Source organism: Bos indicus, chromosome 24 (genome assembly GCF_029378745.1).
Source record: "Bos indicus isolate NIAB-ARS_2022 breed Sahiwal x Tharparkar chromosome 24, NIAB-ARS_B.indTharparkar_mat_pri_1.0, whole genome shotgun sequence".
Taxonomy (NCBI): domain Eukaryota; kingdom Metazoa; phylum Chordata; class Mammalia; order Artiodactyla; family Bovidae; genus Bos; species Bos indicus.
Genome location: NC_091783.1, coordinates 25,670,294 through 25,690,247, shown reverse-complemented (window position 1 = coordinate 25,690,247; position 19,954 = coordinate 25,670,294). Strand labels below are relative to the sequence as shown.

General features: G+C 34.8%; 1 protein-coding gene across 4 annotated transcripts in view; it reads right to left on the bottom strand.

Moving 5' to 3' along the window:
* Positions 1-19,954, bottom strand: part of TRAPPC8 (trafficking protein particle complex subunit 8) — an 83,451-nt gene that overhangs the window by 19,588 nt on the left and 43,909 nt on the right. For all 4 annotated transcript variants that reach the window (XM_019986715.2, XM_019986716.2, XM_019986717.2 and 1 more), the window contains 10 exons: positions 15,652-15,876; positions 14,630-14,738; positions 12,992-13,186; positions 12,448-12,578; positions 11,209-11,283; positions 10,603-10,729; positions 7,828-7,982; positions 2,940-3,382; positions 1,273-1,420; positions 174-270 (listed from right to left, as the gene is read on the bottom strand). In XM_019986715.2, coding sequence (XP_019842274.2) covers positions 174-270; positions 1,273-1,420; positions 2,940-3,382; positions 7,828-7,982; positions 10,603-10,729; positions 11,209-11,283; positions 12,448-12,578; positions 12,992-13,186; positions 14,630-14,738; positions 15,652-15,876 — 1,705 coding nt within the window. The remainder of the gene's footprint in view (positions 1-173; positions 271-1,272; positions 1,421-2,939; positions 3,383-7,827; positions 7,983-10,602; positions 10,730-11,208; positions 11,284-12,447; positions 12,579-12,991; positions 13,187-14,629; positions 14,739-15,651; positions 15,877-19,954) is intronic.

Sequence of the window (19,954 nt, the reverse complement as noted above, 5' to 3'; positions counted from 1 at the left end):
TGCAATGTAATCAATGCACAATTTAATGCTTAAAAAAGTTAATTATAAGAAAAGCACCAATAATCTTATTATATTCTGGTACTGTTCTGAAGAAGAGTAAACTAATAAACTAGTAACTAATAAAGAGTAAACTAATAATCAGAATTTATTCTGAAGAGGGAAAAAGCACAAACCTTTGTTTTCAGAGAGATTTACAGACTTCTGTAACTTCCAGTGTCTACTACTACTTGATACTTGTACTATATGGAATTCCTTCACACCTGCTTCACTCTATCAAAAAGAGGTAAGAGAGTCATTTAGGATTTAGAGGCACTAACTTAGTATATTCTACTGAGAAGGACACTGCTATCAAAGTCACTATCAGTTAACATAAGATGCAATTTTTATTCTGAAATAAATTAACACTATATATTTCAGGAATGGCAATTATTTAAATTCCTTCACAAACATTCTTAAAACAGGTAAGTCATCACCTATCCAAGAAACAGATTTAATTATACTTCTGGTGGCAAATTTTTAAATACTGAAAGGCATTCAGTTATTAGAATCTATCATAGTGAGTTATTTATCAAAAATTATTTATCAATTTTTAATCAAAACCATAGCACTTTCATTTTTTTTTCGTCTTTCTATCACATTCTTATTAAGGCAAAAAAGCAACAAAGAACAGAATCCCAAAATACAATCAACTTGAAATAACCTTACAAATTTATGGAGTTGAAAGAAAAAGGACATTACAGAATTAATAACAATTCAAATCGGTATCTAAACTGAATCAATCTGAAGCTAAGATTCTATTTTAATAAGATCACATTCCCTTCCTTCAAGAATTTTCATTTTTATATTTAGAGTACATAAACAGGAATGGTAAATAAAATGTTTGAAATGCTTTATATAAAGGAAATGGTACTGTTGGAAATGTGTAAGTGAGGGGTTATCAAGTTACTACTGAATGTGAAATCCTAATAGAACTTTGTAAATTTAATCACATCAAAAGACGTTCTCAATGGTGAGACTAGAAAGCATTTTATAAGATCTCTTTTGGGTTGAATTAGTGGTATGTATGGCTATATACCATACGACTATGCAGCATATTAATACCACTAGATCCTTTTATTTGAAGCACTAAAGGATAAAGCCACAAAAGCAAATTGAGAAGTAGGATATTTTTATATTCTATTCCAAATGAACACTCCCTAAATTCCTAGCTTATGCTGTCTTGTGAAGGAAAAAAATTCATTAAAAACAAAGTTTATTTTTAAACCAACTTACCGTATTGGTATTTTCCACATCCACAAAGACTAGCATATTGCCTCCTCTGCCCTCCTCATCTTCAAGAGAATTACTTCTGCAGACAGTGGCTCGCACATTCAAAGATCGGCTGGTACAAATGACTGCAGTATGTCTTAATATTCTGTGACTAAAGAAGTAAAAATTACAAATTTAATCTAAGAACCTCTCCCAGCACTATGATTCTCTAATTTCAAATAAAGTTTTTAAAACCTATTCACTCTCAGGACCATTTATACTATTAAAAAAACAAAGACAATAATGTAAGAGTATCTAGTTAGCCTAACTTTAGTTCAATTCTTTACTCCCAGTTCGGAAGAAAACTATTAGTCTCCCTTTTTCCCTGCTCAAACTCATTCAGAGCACAGACCTGAAAGTAATCATCATATAGTTACGTCTTGATTATGACTCTTCTGATAATAGTTCCAAAGTTCCTGGATGCCTACCAAGTACTGATAAATTACACACTTTCACCTGGCATTCAAGGCTCTCCACAAGAGAACTTTACAATTCAATCTTCATTCCCGTTTTACACATTTTACACTGTAGCCAAACTAACTATATTCAGTTTGTATCTCCTAACTTGTCAATATTTATCCATATATACAGCTACTTCCTGGAATACCCACTACTCTTTTGCCTATACCCTTTGACATTCAAATTCTGAAACCTTTACTTTCTTTGGAAGCTCATTTCACCACTACTACATTCCACAAAGCCTTAATGAATTGCTTTGGCCAGAGGACTCATCTTCTTAAGGGGAATTAACATTTACTGAGGACCTAACAACATACTTTTCCTTACAAGTATTGTATCTTTTTGTTCTCATAGTAAACCTTTTATGATATTTTAAATAGTCAAACAAATTTTAAAAAGTAGCACAATTATTCCAAGTTAATTCTGTAAAAATGACAATAGGATTAGCATGAAATACTCTGTCGTGCAAATATACAAGCTACAGCTCCTTGTGTTTTGATTTCTTCAGAGATATCCATAATACCACCCAAATTACTTGCTCTGCAAACACAAATTTGGGGAGGCAGAGGAGGGCACTAGAGAAAAGGAAAAGTTAAAATAATTTTCTTTAAAAAGGATGACTGTAGGCAACCTGTCTTCATATACTAATGACACTCTTAATTCATGGTACCTGTGAATTTCATTATTATGTGGTAGCTCTGACCACAGAGCTGTATCAAAAAGCCATGAAGTTTACAGAAAGAAGCATGAAAAAGATTAACGTAGCTTAATTTTTTTCCACTTCTGGCTACTCAGATTAGGGACAACCTCAGATAAAAACTTCTTGCATAATTTGGATAATGGTAATTTCTTAGTAAACAACAACATATGTTAACAAATAATAAAATGTTTATTTGAATGGGTATATACTTTCCTGGTGGCTCAGATGATAAATAATCTGCCTGCAATGTAAGAGACCCAGGTTAGATCCCTGGGTCAGGAAGATCCACTGGAGAAGGGAATGGCTACCCACTCCAGTATTCACGCCTGGAGAATTCCATGGACAAAGGAGCCTGGCAGTCTACATACACTTAGTCTATGGGGTCGCAAAGAGTCGGTAACACTTTCACTTTTTTTCATATATACGTATCCTTAATGCAGAGGTTAAATCTAAAAAATTTTGTAATACTCACCGTATTTTAGGCTGCTTTTTAACACTTTCATAGTAAAACAAAAAGTTAATTTCATGGACACCTTCTTCATCTGGCCCACGTAACCACATTGGTAGCTGAACTGAAGCTCCAGGTAGAAGAACAGTGTCAGGAAGGGGAACAGAAATCACCTCTGGCTGACTTCCTATGCCGATGCCAAAGTCCACAGACGAAGCTGATGATACGAGTGCTGTACACACAGAGGTAGAATCTGTCACAACAGTCTTGTAAGCACTACAGTTCTCGGAAGCCGAGGGACTCAGCGGTGTTAGAACAGCTGTGTTACCACCAAAGGTAAAGAACTCTGGACGTTTAGAAACAACCTTCAATCCAGTAAGAGGACATTTGCTGACATTGACAAATTCTACATAGGCTTTTCGGATTTCTCCACAGAGGAGCCCTGTAGGAAAATGTATAAAGAACACCTGCATTGGAGGGAAAAAATATTATTATATTGTCTGTTAAAAATTCTGAACCTCTACTGAATAACACTTTAAGTTGCTGTTATTTCTTTACTACAAGGTTACAAGTATTTTATTCATTCTCTTTGATATCTCCCTGTGTATATGGTTATTAAGAACTCCATGAGTTCTTAGACAGAGACCAATGTTACTCAGTAGCAGATTTCAGAGTTACATATTAAAGGTACAATGTCAACAACTAGAGGGCCACCGGCAAAATTTTCACAACTGTGTAGATTATGGTTAAGACAAGCTATTAAGCCATTTAACATGATTACATGAACAGTTATCAGCTGAAGAGCCCTTAACACTCTCAACTTAAAAAGTAGCTCATCTATTTATTTATACATCATTAAAATGAAGCGATGCACAATAGCTCTGAAAAGAGGAGAACATACAGAAGCATGATTCCATATCCATAATTTTTAAACCTGGTTCTCTCTGAATATCCTCAGGGTTCCCATAACCCAATGTGTGAGGGAAACCTGATCTCACTAACAGATTCTTTATAGACTAAGTGGGAATTTAGTGCAATATTCATGTGGTTCATTCAAGCTATGTTAATGTGCTTGATAACTGGTGCTGCCACAAACCCAACAGGGGTCACAAAATGTGGAAGATAAAAACACACATGTATATGCGTGATTTCTAAATATTAAAAAAAAAAAAAAAACTTTCAACACATGCCTGGCCTCAGGATTTCAGAGAGGGACTGTTGACCTTTACTAAAGAGCTAGAAATATGGACTAACAAAACCATCCAGTAAGTCATTTGCATTTAAAAGATCCACAAGCATAAATGTCAGAAGTATTCTGACAGAATCACAGAAAGGAGGAATAAGAGAGTAAGAGTGTGAGTAGTAAAGGTACAGCTGGCTGTCCCAAAGGAGTTATCAAAGTCCAGTGGAAATATCTGTGTCTTTCAATCTAAGTTTGAATAAGACTTCATTCTGGCCAAATTCTTAAGGCATCAGATAAAATCAGGGGAAATGAGAAGCTTCAGAAATGGACACGAGACAATAAGGGATTAATGCAGAAATCCAAAACACAGGTTAAAAAGTTAGGAAAAAACAAACTAAGCATAACACTATACTGAAAACACAGATAATGTACTCATTAGCCAGTACCAAATAAGCTTAGTCAAATAAGCTAAAATTTGTGAAGGAATATCAATTTTGAGTTGTTACATCAAAACAACCGCATGAGTAACCAGTGAAATAAGACTACTGTAAAGATGCACTAAAACACATAGACACCCAGACAGCATGGGTAAGGCAACAGCACTGGCAGAAGGGGAAGGGTGGTGGACTAGGACCAGTGAGAAACCATATGTAGGGTACTCTGTATATATCTTCAGAATAAAGTTTTACTAAATATACTGTGTTGACTCTAAGGAGAACCAGTATATCTAGCCTTTACTTCAAATGCATTTCTGCTAAAAGTCCTCATAAAAAGTTTATGTTTTAGACAGCTTCAAACTTTAATGGAAAATAAGACCAAGAACCAGGACTTTCATTTCTACTAATTAATCCTCAAGATGTGTGATAGGCATATAAAGTAAAAATGATACACGTAAGGCTAGTCATTGTGATTTCATTTGTAACATCAAGTGATCTGACATGATAGGCAAGTCTGGTTGAATAAATGTCATATATACAACATACTGCCTACAGTGAGAACCTGAAGGGCCTGCTCTTCTATTTTTCTATGTACAACTTTTTTCTAATGAAATGTAAAAAAAATTAATAAGGGAAGAAAAAGTTTTGCAATGACACCGTTTTTTTCTCCAACAGAACTTAAAATATTTCTAATCAGTAGATACAGCTCACAGCTGTATGCTTTCAGTATGCTACACACCTGACAGTTAACACACGACACTTTAATTTTCATCTTTTCTCAGCTTCGGTAATTTTCATGCTCACTTTGTTTTGATTAAGAGACTATTTCATCAGATGTTGTAGATTGATTACTTCTTTCACTACTCCCTTAAACACTTCAAACATCTACAAAATATTTCTGACATAAGGAATGGGAATATTCTACGAATTTTTTTTACTAATATTAAGGTATATTTAATAGTAAGGTACTATTACTCATCCAAATATAATAGACGTTCTTTTAACTAAGTTAAAAATCTTAAATGATGAAAACCGCCAGATGAAAGATAAAGTATGTACAAGTATTTATTAACCAGAAATGAGCACTGACTTCAGTCGAAAGTCTTCTACTTGCCCTATACAACTCTTTATTTTTTATTATTATTACTAGTGTTTCCTGCATTGACAGGCGGATTCTTTACCATCAGGCCACCAGCGAATCCCCCGTACAGCTCTTTAAATGCAACATAATTATTGTTGCTGTTTAGTCACTAAGTCATGTCTGACTCTTCTGAGACCCCCATGGACTGCAGCCTGTCAGGCTCCTCTGTCCATGGGATTCTCCAGGCAAGAATACTGGAGTGGCCTGCCATTTCGTTCTCCAGGGCATCTTCCAAACCCAGGGATCAAACCCATGTTCTCATACTTGGGTGGTGGACTCTTTATCACTGAGCCACCTGGGAAGTCTGCAACATAACTAAGCAGGTATAAAATCTGGGCAGAAAACATGCAGCTCAACAATACCTTTTGCTCAACACATACAGATATCACCATTTTCATGAGCATGTTACCGATCCCACCACTATAAGTATAGGATTAGTACCCATAAAATCATCCAATGAGAAAAAGGAAGTAACATCCAATTAAAGGGCATCATATGGACTTAAAGAAGAAAAAAAATCACATGGGCAAAAAAAATGAAGACTAACCAACCTTATCAGTTATCAAAGAAACGTCATTTTTCACCAGCCTGATTTACAAAAGTTAAAAAAAAAAATAAAAATAAAAACATGATAGTATCCAGTATGGCACTGACACAAGGCAATGGCACTCTCATTCTGAAGGAAAAGTGTCAATTCTGAGAGGCTTGCTAAAGGTAATTCTGTGGTACATTACACAATTGATCCAACAATTCCATTTCTAAAAGTCTATAGCCTAAACTAGAGCATGGACAAAATATATACATAATGTTTACTGCAGAACTGTAATGATGAAAAGCCAGATCCATACCCATCGATACATAAATGACTAAAATACAGTATATTGTATCTAAATAAAGGCATACCTTATGTAGCTGTGAAAGAATTTTTACTGAATGAGAACAAAGACCAGGTTTTGTTGAGAAAGGCAAAAAGCAAGTCACAGAATAAAATGTGCAGTATGATTACTAAAAATATATACAAATATACAAGGAAAGGTCTGAAAAGAGAAACATCAGTTTGGTATCACTGGCTGAAGGTGAATGACTAAGCTTCTAACCCCCCCCTTCCAGGGCAATCTGAGGATGCAGGAGGAAGAACCTCCTTCCAGGGTTCACACTTATACTCCATGGCTGTGCCAGCGGCCTGCCTCTCAGGTAGCTGATTCAAGGTGGGCCACAGTTCTCTCCTAGACACTTGATATATCTTGTAATGAAGTGGCACAAAGACCAGAAGTTGTAAGACTAATAAAGTTGTATCAAAATAGGAGTTTGGGATGGACATGTACACACAGCTGTGTTTAAAATGGATAACCAACAAGGTCCTACTATACAGCACGTGGAACTCTGCTCAACGTTATGTAGTAGGCTGTGGGAGGGGAATTTGGAAGAGAATGGATACATGTATACGTACGGCTGAGTCTCTTTATTGACCACCTGAAACTATCAAATATTGTTAACTGGCTATACTCCAATATAAAATAAAAAGTTATTTAGAAAGTAATGCCTTCTAAAGGTTTTACAAATTTCCCACAGCTGCTGAGTCCTTATTCCTTCTTGAGCTTACTGTTCTATGATGGTTTATAGTTTCCATGAGGTTATTCCAAAATCCTTTGAACTAAATAATAGGTGTGGGGAGGGCGGTGGTGGCAGTGGGTTTAATACTACCTAGCATCAATTTCTATCTTTTGCAGCTAAAAGACTGCATGAAGGCATGACAGTGTGGGACACAAAGAAAGTGAAATGAATATTGCTTTTATTCATACACCTATCTATAGTGCTTAAACATTTTATAAAAATTAACTGTTATTTTTATATCTTACCCAGAAAGAGTCACTGATTTTAATAACAATCAAAGTGTTCTTTTAGAAGCTTTTTCCCAACTTCTATTAATATTTTGAGGATTATATCTTATAACCTGGCTGTGACTTAATGCCAATTTGCATGATTATCTTGTCTTTGTGAATTACATCTATTTAACATTAGCTTACCAAGAATTTAAAACTGCACTTCAATATATCAACAATCTCAAAGTCTAAAATTAATCTATCCAAAATATCATCCTCACCTTAGAGATAAATTATTAAGCCCATGAATTTTTAAAAAGTGAAATACCTCCAATAGTGGCATTTCCTCAGTAATTATGGGATCTAGACGTCGATCAGGACCATATTTAATAGACGTTTTCTCTTCTTTTGTGTTGTTAAGTCGAGGACCTTGAATTTCTAAATCCTGTCTCCCTCGGACTGACATACTCAAGGAATGTTTTCCTGAAATAAAAAAACAATCAATGCCCTAAAATAATTTGATAAGTTAACTGACATCAAGTTAGCCTGAATATATGAGTACTGTATGTTTCAGATTATTTCTAGAAGAACTCTAGACAATTACCAATTAACATGGTTAAGCAAAGAACTAAGCGTATTTTATGTTCAGGTTGAACCACATCTACTATTGCATGCTGCTTAATTTCTCATTTTCTTAGGACTTACTTTGCAGAAGGACTGTACATCATCAAATGGGAAGTTTCTGAAACCTACAATTAACCAAAAAGACCCATCTGACAGAATAGCTATTCATATTCAAATATATATACTAATTTGAATTATTTCTGGATTATAAATAACCACACTTTCTCAACACTTAACTGTACCTTCTCAATAGACTACACAAAGAAAATTATAACATACTTAGCTTTCTCAAAATTAAACTCATTTAATACGCATGTGAGCTTTTCCCCAAAAACTTCCACGCACTGCACGTAGGTGTGAAAATAGCAAAGGCAGACAACTGTATTTCCTGCAGGAATACTTAGAACCTATCGCTCAGTCGTGTCAAACTCGTTGTGACCCCATGGACTGTAGCCTACCAGGCTCTTCCGTCCATGAGATTTTCCAGGCAAGCATACTGGAGTGGGTTGCCATTTCCCTCTTAGCAGGAATACTTAGAACCTTTAATATGCTGAAGCTCACTGTGATATGCCCAGACTAGACATACAAGGTAACATTTCCATTACCTCATTTGACCCAGATCCCTATCAGCATTTTACACTAAAACTTCATTTAAATTCTACTATAAGGTACAATTTATTTTAATAGGTAATTCAGGGTCTTTGCCCACTAACATCATAAAAAATTTATAAATTATTTATTAATGCATGTATTTGGTAACTTGAATGAAGTAATTAGCTATAATTTATTGACAATCATAACTTTGTGGTACAAAATTAAAATCATAGGTTAGTGGGAAAGGAAAGAAGCTTCAAAAAGTTTTTAACACTCAGCTAACTTACTTTAAATATTTAAAAATCAACAATATTATTTGTAGAAGAATCTCCTCTGGTGTTTGTCAACCAAGAATTATACATGTAGTACTAAACTGCAGAATACTATACTTTAGTGGCAATTTTTTTTTTTATAATTTTTGAATTCTTATGGATTCATTCCATTTCAGTATACGGTCCAAAAAAATGTTTTACTAAATTACCCTAGATATGCAAGCAAGGAGAAATTTCAAACTGAACTTTAAAAGAACCAACAAATTTTCCAAGTGGTCCCAAAAGATTTCTCAATATTAATAATAAGCTTTTATAAATGCTAAATTCAAGTCTGCTAACTATTAATTTGTTAAAAATAGACAGGTATTAAAATGAAGAGACAGGAGAGAGGAATTTTATAGTAAATTCTCTCTCTAGTCTTGTCAACTTAAACTCAAATAGCAACATATAATTATTACAAAATAATGAGAATGGTTTCCTGAAATTAAAGGAAAAAAAAAAAAAAAAGACAAGCTGTGTTAAACATGTATCTGGTAGTTTTACTCTTCAAAAATTTGTAAAATTTATCAATTCTGGGGAACCAAGAATACCAGCTTAACTCTAAATCCTTCTCTTCTTACAAAACAGATGACAGAATTTTATATCATTTCACATTCAATGATGTGGAAACACTGGTCCTTAGTTCACTCTATGTTTTTATAAATATTCAAAAAAAAAAAAAAGACTATCCTAAGTCAACCTTTGTACTGGCAGCAGACATCTCAACCAATGGTTCAGCTCAGTTCAGTTCAGTTCAGTCGCTCAGTCGGGTCCGACTCTTTGCAACCCCATGAACTGCAGCATGCCAGGCCTCCCTGTCCATCACCAACTCCTGGAATTCACTCAGACTCACGTCCATCGAGTCAGTGATGCCATCCAGCCATCTCATCCTCTGTCGGCCCCTTCTCCTCCTGCCCCCAATCCCTCCCAGCATCAGAGTCTTTTCCAATGAATCAACTCTTCGCATGAGGTGGCCAAAGTACTGGAGTTTCAGCTTTAGCATCATTCCTTCCAAAGAAATCCCAGGGCTGATCTCCTTCAGAATGGACTGGTTGGATCTCCTTGCAGTCCAAGGGACTCTAAAGAGTCTTCTCCAACACCACAGTTCAAAGGCATCAATTCTTCAGTGCTCAGCATTCTTCACAGTCCAACTCTCACATTCATACATGACCACAGGAAAAACCATAGGCTTGACTAGCCGGAACTTGTTGGCAAAGTAACGTCTCTGCTTTTGAATATGCTATCTAGGTTGGTCATAACTTTCCTTCCAAGGAGTAAGCGTCTTTTAATTTAGAATACATTAATTTAGAATTTACTAAATGTGGATCAGTAACAAAGAAGAAAAATACATAGGGTAGAACCACAGAATTAACAAAAATACATCAGAAGGGAATAAAGTTGTTTTTTTTAAGCAACTGCAGAGTTAAAAATAATTCAATTATTCATTCTTTCATCTGATTAAATGTCTTTATTAAAGGTACTTTAAACCTAATTTTAAAATATCTCATTTCTCAATTTATTCTAAGGAGATTTACTTATTAGCTTCTAATTGTTCAGCAATGCTATAGCTTTACCTGTGTGACATCCAGGAAGAGCACCAATGCCATCTACTGCCACAGAGCCCTGAATGGTACCAAGGTTATACACAACTCCCAGAATATGCAGCTCCCCTATGTGATGGGGAAAGAGCTTTAGCCTTGCCTGTGGAGATATTTAAGTCACTCTTATTATCTGTTTTCACAATATCTTAAATAGCGCAACACCTAAATTCTGTAATGTTACAGAAATAAAAACTCAGACCTAAATTTATTTAATTCTCAACTGATTTCTCCTACTGGAAAGCATTTTTTTCAAAAGAAACTTTCTAAACTCAATAATTATAGGCATCACAACTTTTAATAAAAACCAAGATATTCTGGCCAACCAAATATCATATGAAATTACAACATTCAACCCAAGAAGAAAGCAAAACCTTTTTCTACCAGGCTTCTTAGGAAATTAACAAACTAAAAACCACTGCAAACCTACTTTCCCAACCTATTTTCTTCTATGTAATTCCAGTTTCCTAAGATGATAAATTTTAATTTTTAAGAAAACTGGAAAACAAACTGAATAAACAGGCTTTTAAAATCTGTTGTTATTTTACTTTTAGAAAGGCGTGACAGAAAAGTAATAATTACCACTTTAGATTCTTCACTATTAATTAAGAATTCTGAAATAACTTCAGTTCCAATCATTTCAGGTTCACCTTTTACCTGAAAAGTAAATTATGTAAAATATACATTCGAACGAATCAAGTATCAGATTATTAACACTGCTACATATCAATACTTAGCAACAATGACAATAGCTATAGTTAGCATTTATTAGGTTTTATTATGTGCTAAGCAATATACAAAGTGAACAACATACAAAACAGAAACAGTTATAGATACAGAGAAGAAACAGATAGTTGTCAGAGGGGAGACGCTAGGGGGAAGAAAGAAATAGGTGAATACAAAAAAAAAAAAAGGAAATAGGTGAATGTGATTTAAGAGTACAAACTTCCCCTTACAAAGTAAAGGAGTCACAAGAAGTACAAAGTGGGGAATAGAGTCAATAACTCTGTAACATCTTTGAATGGTGACAGACAACAACTAGACTTATGGTGATCCTTTTGAAATGCACAGAAATAGCGAATCACTGGGTTGTGTATCAGGAACTAATGTAGTGTTGTAAGTCAACTATACTTCAAAAACAGAACAAATGAACAACCTCATGGAAAAAGAGACTGATGTGTGGTTATCACAGGCAGGAAGTGGGGAGAGGGGCAACTGGATAAAAGCAATCAGAAGTTATAAACTTCCAGTTATAACATATAAGAAACAATGTAAAGCATAATAAATATAATTAATACTGCTACATGTTATATAAGAAAGTTGTTGGGAGAAAATCTTAAGTGTTCTCATCACAAGGAAAAATTTTATACTTTTAATTTTCAACAATAAGCATATTATCCGGAGAAGGCAATGGCACCCCACTCCAATACTCTTGCCTGGAAAATCCCATGAACGGAGGAGCCTGGTAGGCTGCAGTCCATGGGGTCGCTAAGAGTCTGGCACGACTGAGCGACTTCACTTTCACTTTTCACTTTCATGCACTGGAGAAGGAAATGGCAACCCACTCCAGTGTTCTTGCCTGGAGAATCCCAGGGACGGGGGAGCCTGGTGGGCTGCCATCTATGGGGTCACACAGAGTCAGACACGACTGAAGTGACTTAGCAGCAGCAAGCATATTATCATACATTTTGTAATGAGGGAAAATAAGCATAAGAAAAGAGTAAGTTCAGCTCCCTGAACAGAAACTGCTGAAATGTTATTACAGCATCTGTTAGACTATTACTGAAACATGCTTATTACAAATACCTTTTAACAACTTACTAGTTCTTTAACTTCTTCATTATCCTTTCCACTGACATATTTAGGTTGAAACTTCCAGAGCAATGACAAATCAGTCAACAAAAGTGGAACTTTCAAAGGATTTCTAAAAGCCACTTCCACTGTTATTGGTTCTGCAAAAGAAAGGCCTTAGTTAGTAATTTTAATAAACCCCACACATCACCATATGCTTCAATTCTATGAACACACCTTGCTTTCAAAGCTCTGCATTTCTGCCTAGACTGTCTTTTTTCTCTATGTAAATGTGCATTTATTCAGGATATGGTTTTGAAATTACCTTCCTTAGAAGATTTCCCCCATAATTTTTCTGTACTCTGTCATTCTCTCTTCTACATTCCAAAAGCACACTGAATATTCCTGTATTAAAGTCCCCACTGCCTGGTTTTATAAATGCAGCTCACTAGTACTCAATTTACTTTTGTATCCTCAGCCTCCCCTCATATTTGGCATGCAAAAAATTACCGTGAATACACTGTAAGCTAAACGAACAAGTAAAAAACCATGAATAAAAATTCAAGTGTATTACCTTCCACAACTGCAAGGGGAAACCTTGAGTTATCTGAATAACTGTTCAAACAATACTGTGTGGGATGGAAGTTGGATGGAAGGACTCCTCTGTTGACCACAGACACCACTTGTTCCTCAAGCTCTCGCCACTGCTGAGAGGATTCAGAGTCATATTCTTGATCAAGACTTACATGAGTAGCTGCTTGCTTTTCACCTTAAAAATAAAAAAGAAAAGTGCCACTACTAAATACACTTATTTATTAACACCTGCCCTCAAATGAAATATATTTTAAATAAAAATCTAAGGTATCCAAATACATACATATACCATTCTTGCCTTTTTCAATTTTAGCTGAGAGAAAAATATTCTGTTACTAATTCTAGCCTAATTGGAACTCAACTTGTAATACTGATGCTCTTTTCCTTCTGACTCTGACAGAATATCTTCTCTTAGTGTCCACAATTTTATATGAAATACTTCAAATATATGGACAAAACATGAAAAATAATATAACAAATACTTGTGTATCAAAATTTAAGAAATGTCAACTTTGTTATAAGAAACCAAATTTTATTAAAAAAAACACAATAAATGTTACTGATGGAGCTGATTTCCTCTATCTCACCTTCCCTAATTCTCTCTCCTTCATCTCTTCCACTGGTACCAATTCTTCCCAGAGCTATTCCAAAGTTGAAGTATAGCATGCACATTCATAATTTTTGTTTTACTTTATCAAATATGTGTATATATAAACAACTCATAGAACTAGCGTATATGTTTGAAATTTATGTTAATGGAATAACTTTTGATCCATCCTTCTGCAACTTTTTTCACTCAACTTTATGTTGTGGGTATCATCCACATTGAAATATAAAGAATTCATTCACTCACGTCCTACAGCATGAAACCAATATATGGAGGTACCAAAATCTATCGATTCATTCTGTTTCATTTTTTTTGCTACTAAAAACAATGCTGCTACAAGTACCCTGATAAATATTTTAAATAAAAGACTAAATTAGCTCTCAAAAAGAAACATACTAAGCTCCAATTAAAAAGACTTAAAATTACAAAGTTTAACATGCATAAAGACCTTTAATATATTTAAACTTTTGGCCCAGTATTGCCATTCTAAAGCTCAATGCTAAGGAAATAATCCTAAATTTTTAAAAAGTCTCACAACAAGAACAGCAATTATATTGGCAATTGTTCGTTGCACATTTGAAATTTTCCATAATAAAATGTTAAGACAAGATTCATCCACAAAGATGTCCATTACAACTTAGATTTCACATAATCAAAAAAGATGGACACCATATAGCAAATATTAAAATACTTTATATCCATTGAATGCATTACAACCATTAAAAATGTTTATCAAGATTATATAATCTTTATATTATGAGAATTTCTTTATATTATGTGAGAAAAGTCATTATACGTACAGCTATTTTGTTGTTATCGTTTTTAGATTTTAAAGCCGGAAGGAAAAGCACCGAAGTAGTAGGTTCAAGTGGCAGGATGACAGATGATATGGTCGAGTTGTTTACTTTCAAATATTCTTTAACAATTACACATTATTTTTTAGTGGAAAAAGATGAAATAACTTTAAAGAAAAAGTCACTAGGTAACAAAGCCAAATTAAACTTTACTAACCATCTGCTGGTCGTCTGTCATGGCCAAAGAAAACTCGGGTTGCTGAACTGTTAATATATGGTAAAGGAAGCTGCGGTAAAGGGCCATCTGGTGAGAGTTGACTTACATTCTAAGAGAAATACAAAAGACGAAAAGAATTTTTTAGAGAACTCTTATCCGTCCTCATTTTTAATACATAAGGTATTAAAGGCGTGTTAAGAAAGAATATTAAGAATCACTAGTTTTACTTAACATACGAGTCATAAAATTTTACGATGAAGAACTTTAGATATATTTATTTTGGTCCAAGAGAATCTCCTTAAGGTTACTCAGCAAGTTAGTTCTCTCTGGACGCTAAAGCTCCAAATATTATTTTTATATGTGTTTTACTTTCTAGACTCATTATAGCATTCTATCTGCCAAAATTCTTACCCATATGATTTAAAATTACTAAAGTAAAAAAGGGTAATTATATTCTGCAGGACAGATAAAATATTTACTATTCATGGACCTTGAGGAAAAAATTACAACTTTCCATTTTGTCCACAAAATAATGCTTTAACTTTGCTATCCTGTCTCAGTGAAATGTTTTTTCTTCCTATTAATTTTTCTGCATTACATCAAAGTAATGTCTACCTCTCACAGATCCATATCTACTCATCTTTCATAGAAAACAGAGGAATGTACTTTTCCAAAGAATGGGACAATAACCCAAATGCTGTAAAACCAGTTATAATTCAAAAATACATAATGAAGAAAACAGTCCCAAAAGCTCATGGTATTTTTTTAAAGATTCCAAATACAGCCACAAATCAAATGCTTACTATAATATTAAAATTCTCTTTTATGAGAACTGTAGAAGGGCAATGTAACTCAGATTTATGACCAAAAGCCTAGTCTGTTGCACTTTATTATGAAAGATAGTTATATGTAGTCTACTAAAACCACTTATAAGAATCTTACTAGATAGTACTGAAAATGAGTTTTGCCGAAAATAATGACAAATATAATTTTAATATCCACTCCTGAAAATAAGTATTCACCTTGTAAACATAAAGATATTCTCTGAGGAAGGCCCCTTGTTGAGCAGCAGATTGTTTACTTTCATTGATTAAAATATGCCTGAAAGCAGACACAGCATTGTCCAATTGCCTGAGAGTGTAGGACTGTCGCCCAATGGTGAAGTTAATATGATCCTCTGCAAGAGACCAGCCTTTTCCTTTGTAAACTTGCATGGCTTGACAATAGCAGCGTAAAGCATGTTTTTTCTGTAAGAAAATATATAAAGCAAAGTATTATAATCCAAATTTCTCTGGGACTGGACAAACACACACACAAATCAAGTAACTAGTAATGAGTTCTTCTAACAGAGACTGGGATGATGATGAAGAAAATGAAACTAAACTTTGCAACGATCGCTAAAAACCAAGAGGTCCTGAAGCAGACAAGCAGCTGCTCTGTCCAAGGGTAAGAAGTCTGAGAGGTCAGGAATAATACTGACTTTGTGAAAAACCATCTGGGAATTTCCAGAGCAGCAGCAGGTGGAGTCATAGATCAGTGAGAGACTTGCTGTTAGCTTGTAGCTGAGAGCTATCGTGCAAAGTTTAAATTTGGTTAGTCACTATACCACTGCCCTGGACTGAAGAGTAAAGTGTGTTCTAATTCTGCATATATGAGTATGAAGGTATATGTGTCTACATGTATTTGTTGGTCTTTGATAGTGACAGAGTTTGGCATTCTTTTCTTCTGCCTAAGGCTGCATCCTACCACACCCTTGAGTATATGTTAGGCTTTAATTACATATTAATGCCACCCTCTGAACTCAGACAACCTCCATTCTAAACACGGGATTTGGTATTCCTGGCAGCTCAAGACCCCGCCTGCAATGCAGGAGACCTAGGTTCAATCCCTTGGTCACGAAGATCCCCTGGAGAAGAAAATGGCTACACACTCCAGTATTCTTGCCTGAAGAATCCCGTGGACAGAGGAGCCTGAAGGGCTACAGTCCACGGGGTCACAAAGAATCAGACCTGACAGAGCAACTAACTTTTTTTCACTTTTTAACCAAGAAAAAGGTTTCTCTCCACTAAACCTTTTCCTTCAGAGTAAAGTCTTATACCCACCCTCTTCCAAGGTAGATTAACAAAATCTGTATCATTTTCAACCAGAATTGGTCAATTTTTTTAGGAAATGTTAAAGGCAAATCAAAATTATCTGCCACTTGATAGCATGCAGTGAGAACATAGTCTCTTCTTTGTGATACTCCTACAAATATACCCAATTTGAATCTCAGGATGAGGAAACATTCAACAAGCCTAAATGGAGGCACATCTCTACAAAATAATTGGCCTATAGTCGTCAGAAGTGTCAACATCATAAACATCAAAGTACCCTTCTGACAGGATCCTTCACTATACAGCCATCAAAACTTGAATAGGGTCTGAGGATTAGATAGTAATACTGTATTAAGTGCTAAGTTCTCAATTGGCATTGTTGTTTTACTGCTGTAGAGGAAAAAAGAAGTTTGTTTCTAAGAAAGAGGAAATATATCCTAAAGTATTAGGAGGGTACTGGGGCACCAGGTAGACAACTTAACTCCCAAATGGCTCAGGTAAACAAGTTTCTGAACTGTACTTGAAACTGTTTTATAGGTTTGAGATCATTTCAAAATAATTTTTTTTTAATTTTATTTTTAAACTTTACAATATAGTATTAGTTTTGCCAAATATCGAAATCAATCCACCACAGGTATACCTGTGTTCCCCATCCTGAACCCTCCTTCCTCCCCATACCCTCCCTCTGGGTCGTCCCAGTGCACCAGCCCCAAGCATCCAGTATCGTGCATCGAACCTGGACTGGTGACTCGTTTCATACATGATATTATACATGTTTCAATGCCATTCTCCCAAATCTCCCCACCCTCTCCCTCTCCCACAGAGTCCATAAGACTGATCTATACATCAGTGTCTCTTTTGCTGTCTCGTACACAGGGTTATTGTTACCATCTTTCTAAATTCCATATATATGCGTTAGTATACTGTATTGATGTTTTTCTTTCTGGCTTACTTCACTCTGTATAATAGGTTCCAGTTTCATCCATCTCAAAATAATTTTTAAGTGATGTTTCTTAAAAACAAAACAAAATAAAAATCCCAATCTCCATATTGCATTTAGTAAAGGAACACAAATACTGAATCTTAAAAACTGAGAGATACAGAGAACCAATAAAATGTGTCTAAATGTCAAGTTCAAGTGCATTTTTTAGACTCTTGGAAAAGCATCTAAAGAGATTTAAGAGGTAACAAGGATTTAAAGTCTGCCTTTTAAAGTAATAGAAAGATCGTCCAGGGTATACTGGGCATAATCAGAAACACCTTCAGACTTTAATTTTTTTTAATACTGATTATAGTGTTGTCTCTCTTTTTAAATACCTTTTACTTGTTAATACTCTTAATGGAAAAAACTGAACAATTTCTGGGGACAAGATAAGCAATTCGGCATGAACTTGCAATCACAGAGGACTGAAAAATGACATCACTGTATACATATAATCTCCTCTATGCTCCGCACTCATCTCTGTCAATAGCCACATCTGGGTTTTTTTTGGAGCTTCTCAGAAACAACTTGGCCTGAGTCAGAATTATGTACACGATGAGCACCTTTATCTTCCAAGGAAGACGCTGTTCTTGACCAACTTCAATGGGACATATATTTGCTTTTCTAACAGGTCTGCATATTTCAGATTTCTACTATTTGAGAAAGCGATCCTCCGGGTTCAAGGTATATAGGTCACAAAACAGCAAACCAGCTACTTTGGAATCATTAACTCCACAAGATAACTACAGTTAAAGATGATTATTAGGCCAGAGAGCAAATGTATCTCAACCTACCAGAATGTAGCATTTTTAACCTGCCATGCACTTCCTAGAGGCAGTATGTCCTGTACCTTTAGAAGGTAAATACAAGATCCAATGACATCATAACCACAAACAAAATCATTCACAAAAGTGGACAAAGATGTGGAAAAATGACAGAACCATTTCTAGTGGGGCATGTAATTTTTCTTCTGCTTAACACATTTTGTAGATTTCTCTAATAGAACACTTTAAGCAAAGAGAAACAATGGGGTAGTATATTTCAGATGCATTTGTACTAATTATGGAAAATGGACTGTGAAAAATCAGAGCTTTTTTTCTCCCCTCACTTCAGAACCTGAGAAATTCTAATCATAAAGTACATAAAATTATTATAAAGACTTAATTTCATAAATATTTTTACAATTCTGTATTTAATATAAAGCAAGTTCACGTATTTTCTAACTTCCCATTTTCCAAAAGTAGAGGAACTCAATCTTGAAAAGTTGATTTTTAAAAATCATGACATTCTTCCATGAAATTGAGAGTAATTTTGAACACCTTTCCTTCTTTGCACCTTTGAATTAACACTGGCATGTTTCTGTTATCACAAGACTTTGAAAAAGGAACATTCATAAAAATGCATATCAATTAAATTCAAAAAAATCCTCATACTCCCTGACTAGATTAAAAAATTCCTTAAGAGACAAGACCATGTTAGTTTAACAAGTGTAAGCTCAGCTCCTAGCAGAGTGCTTGGAATATACAGATGATTACTCAGCCCATATTTTTACATATACCTATAGTAAACCACCAGGGACAGAGAAGCCTGGCAGGGGTCACAGTCATGCAGTCCATGGGGCTGCAGAAAGTCAAGACACAACTGAGCACACACAGACCCAAATGACCGCATCTCAGGTGCTATTACCATTCTCTGCCTCAAGAAGGCTCCCTGCAGCTAATGTTTAAAAGGACTACTGGGGACCAGAGAATCGCTCCAAATTAATAAAGATCTCTTCCAACCCAGCTGCTCCCAGGGAGAAGAGATAGATGACTTCAACCCATTAAATATTTAGCAAATACCATTAAGAGATACTCTGAGAGACAACAGAAGACCAGAGTTGAAGTAGGGAAGGTTCAATCACCTTTAAGAAGAATTAAAGTTACTTAAGTGCAGTATATCTGGCCTTCACATATATCATTTAGCCTCAAAGAAATCTGGGCAAATCGCAAATTAAAAAAAAAAAAAAAAGGCTCAAAGACATAACTTTAAAAGTTAAGTTGTGAGCACAAGGTCAAGATTTAAACCCAGATTTGTTTAAAACCAAATCTCATGTCCTTACCAATGTACATTACCTCAGAACAAAATTTAGTTTCATCTTAAAAATTTTAAATCAAAAAATTGACAAATAACATACATTTATAAAATAAACAAGTTACAACAAATAAAAATTAAAATAAATAAAAAATTATCTTCTTTTTAAAGCAAGCA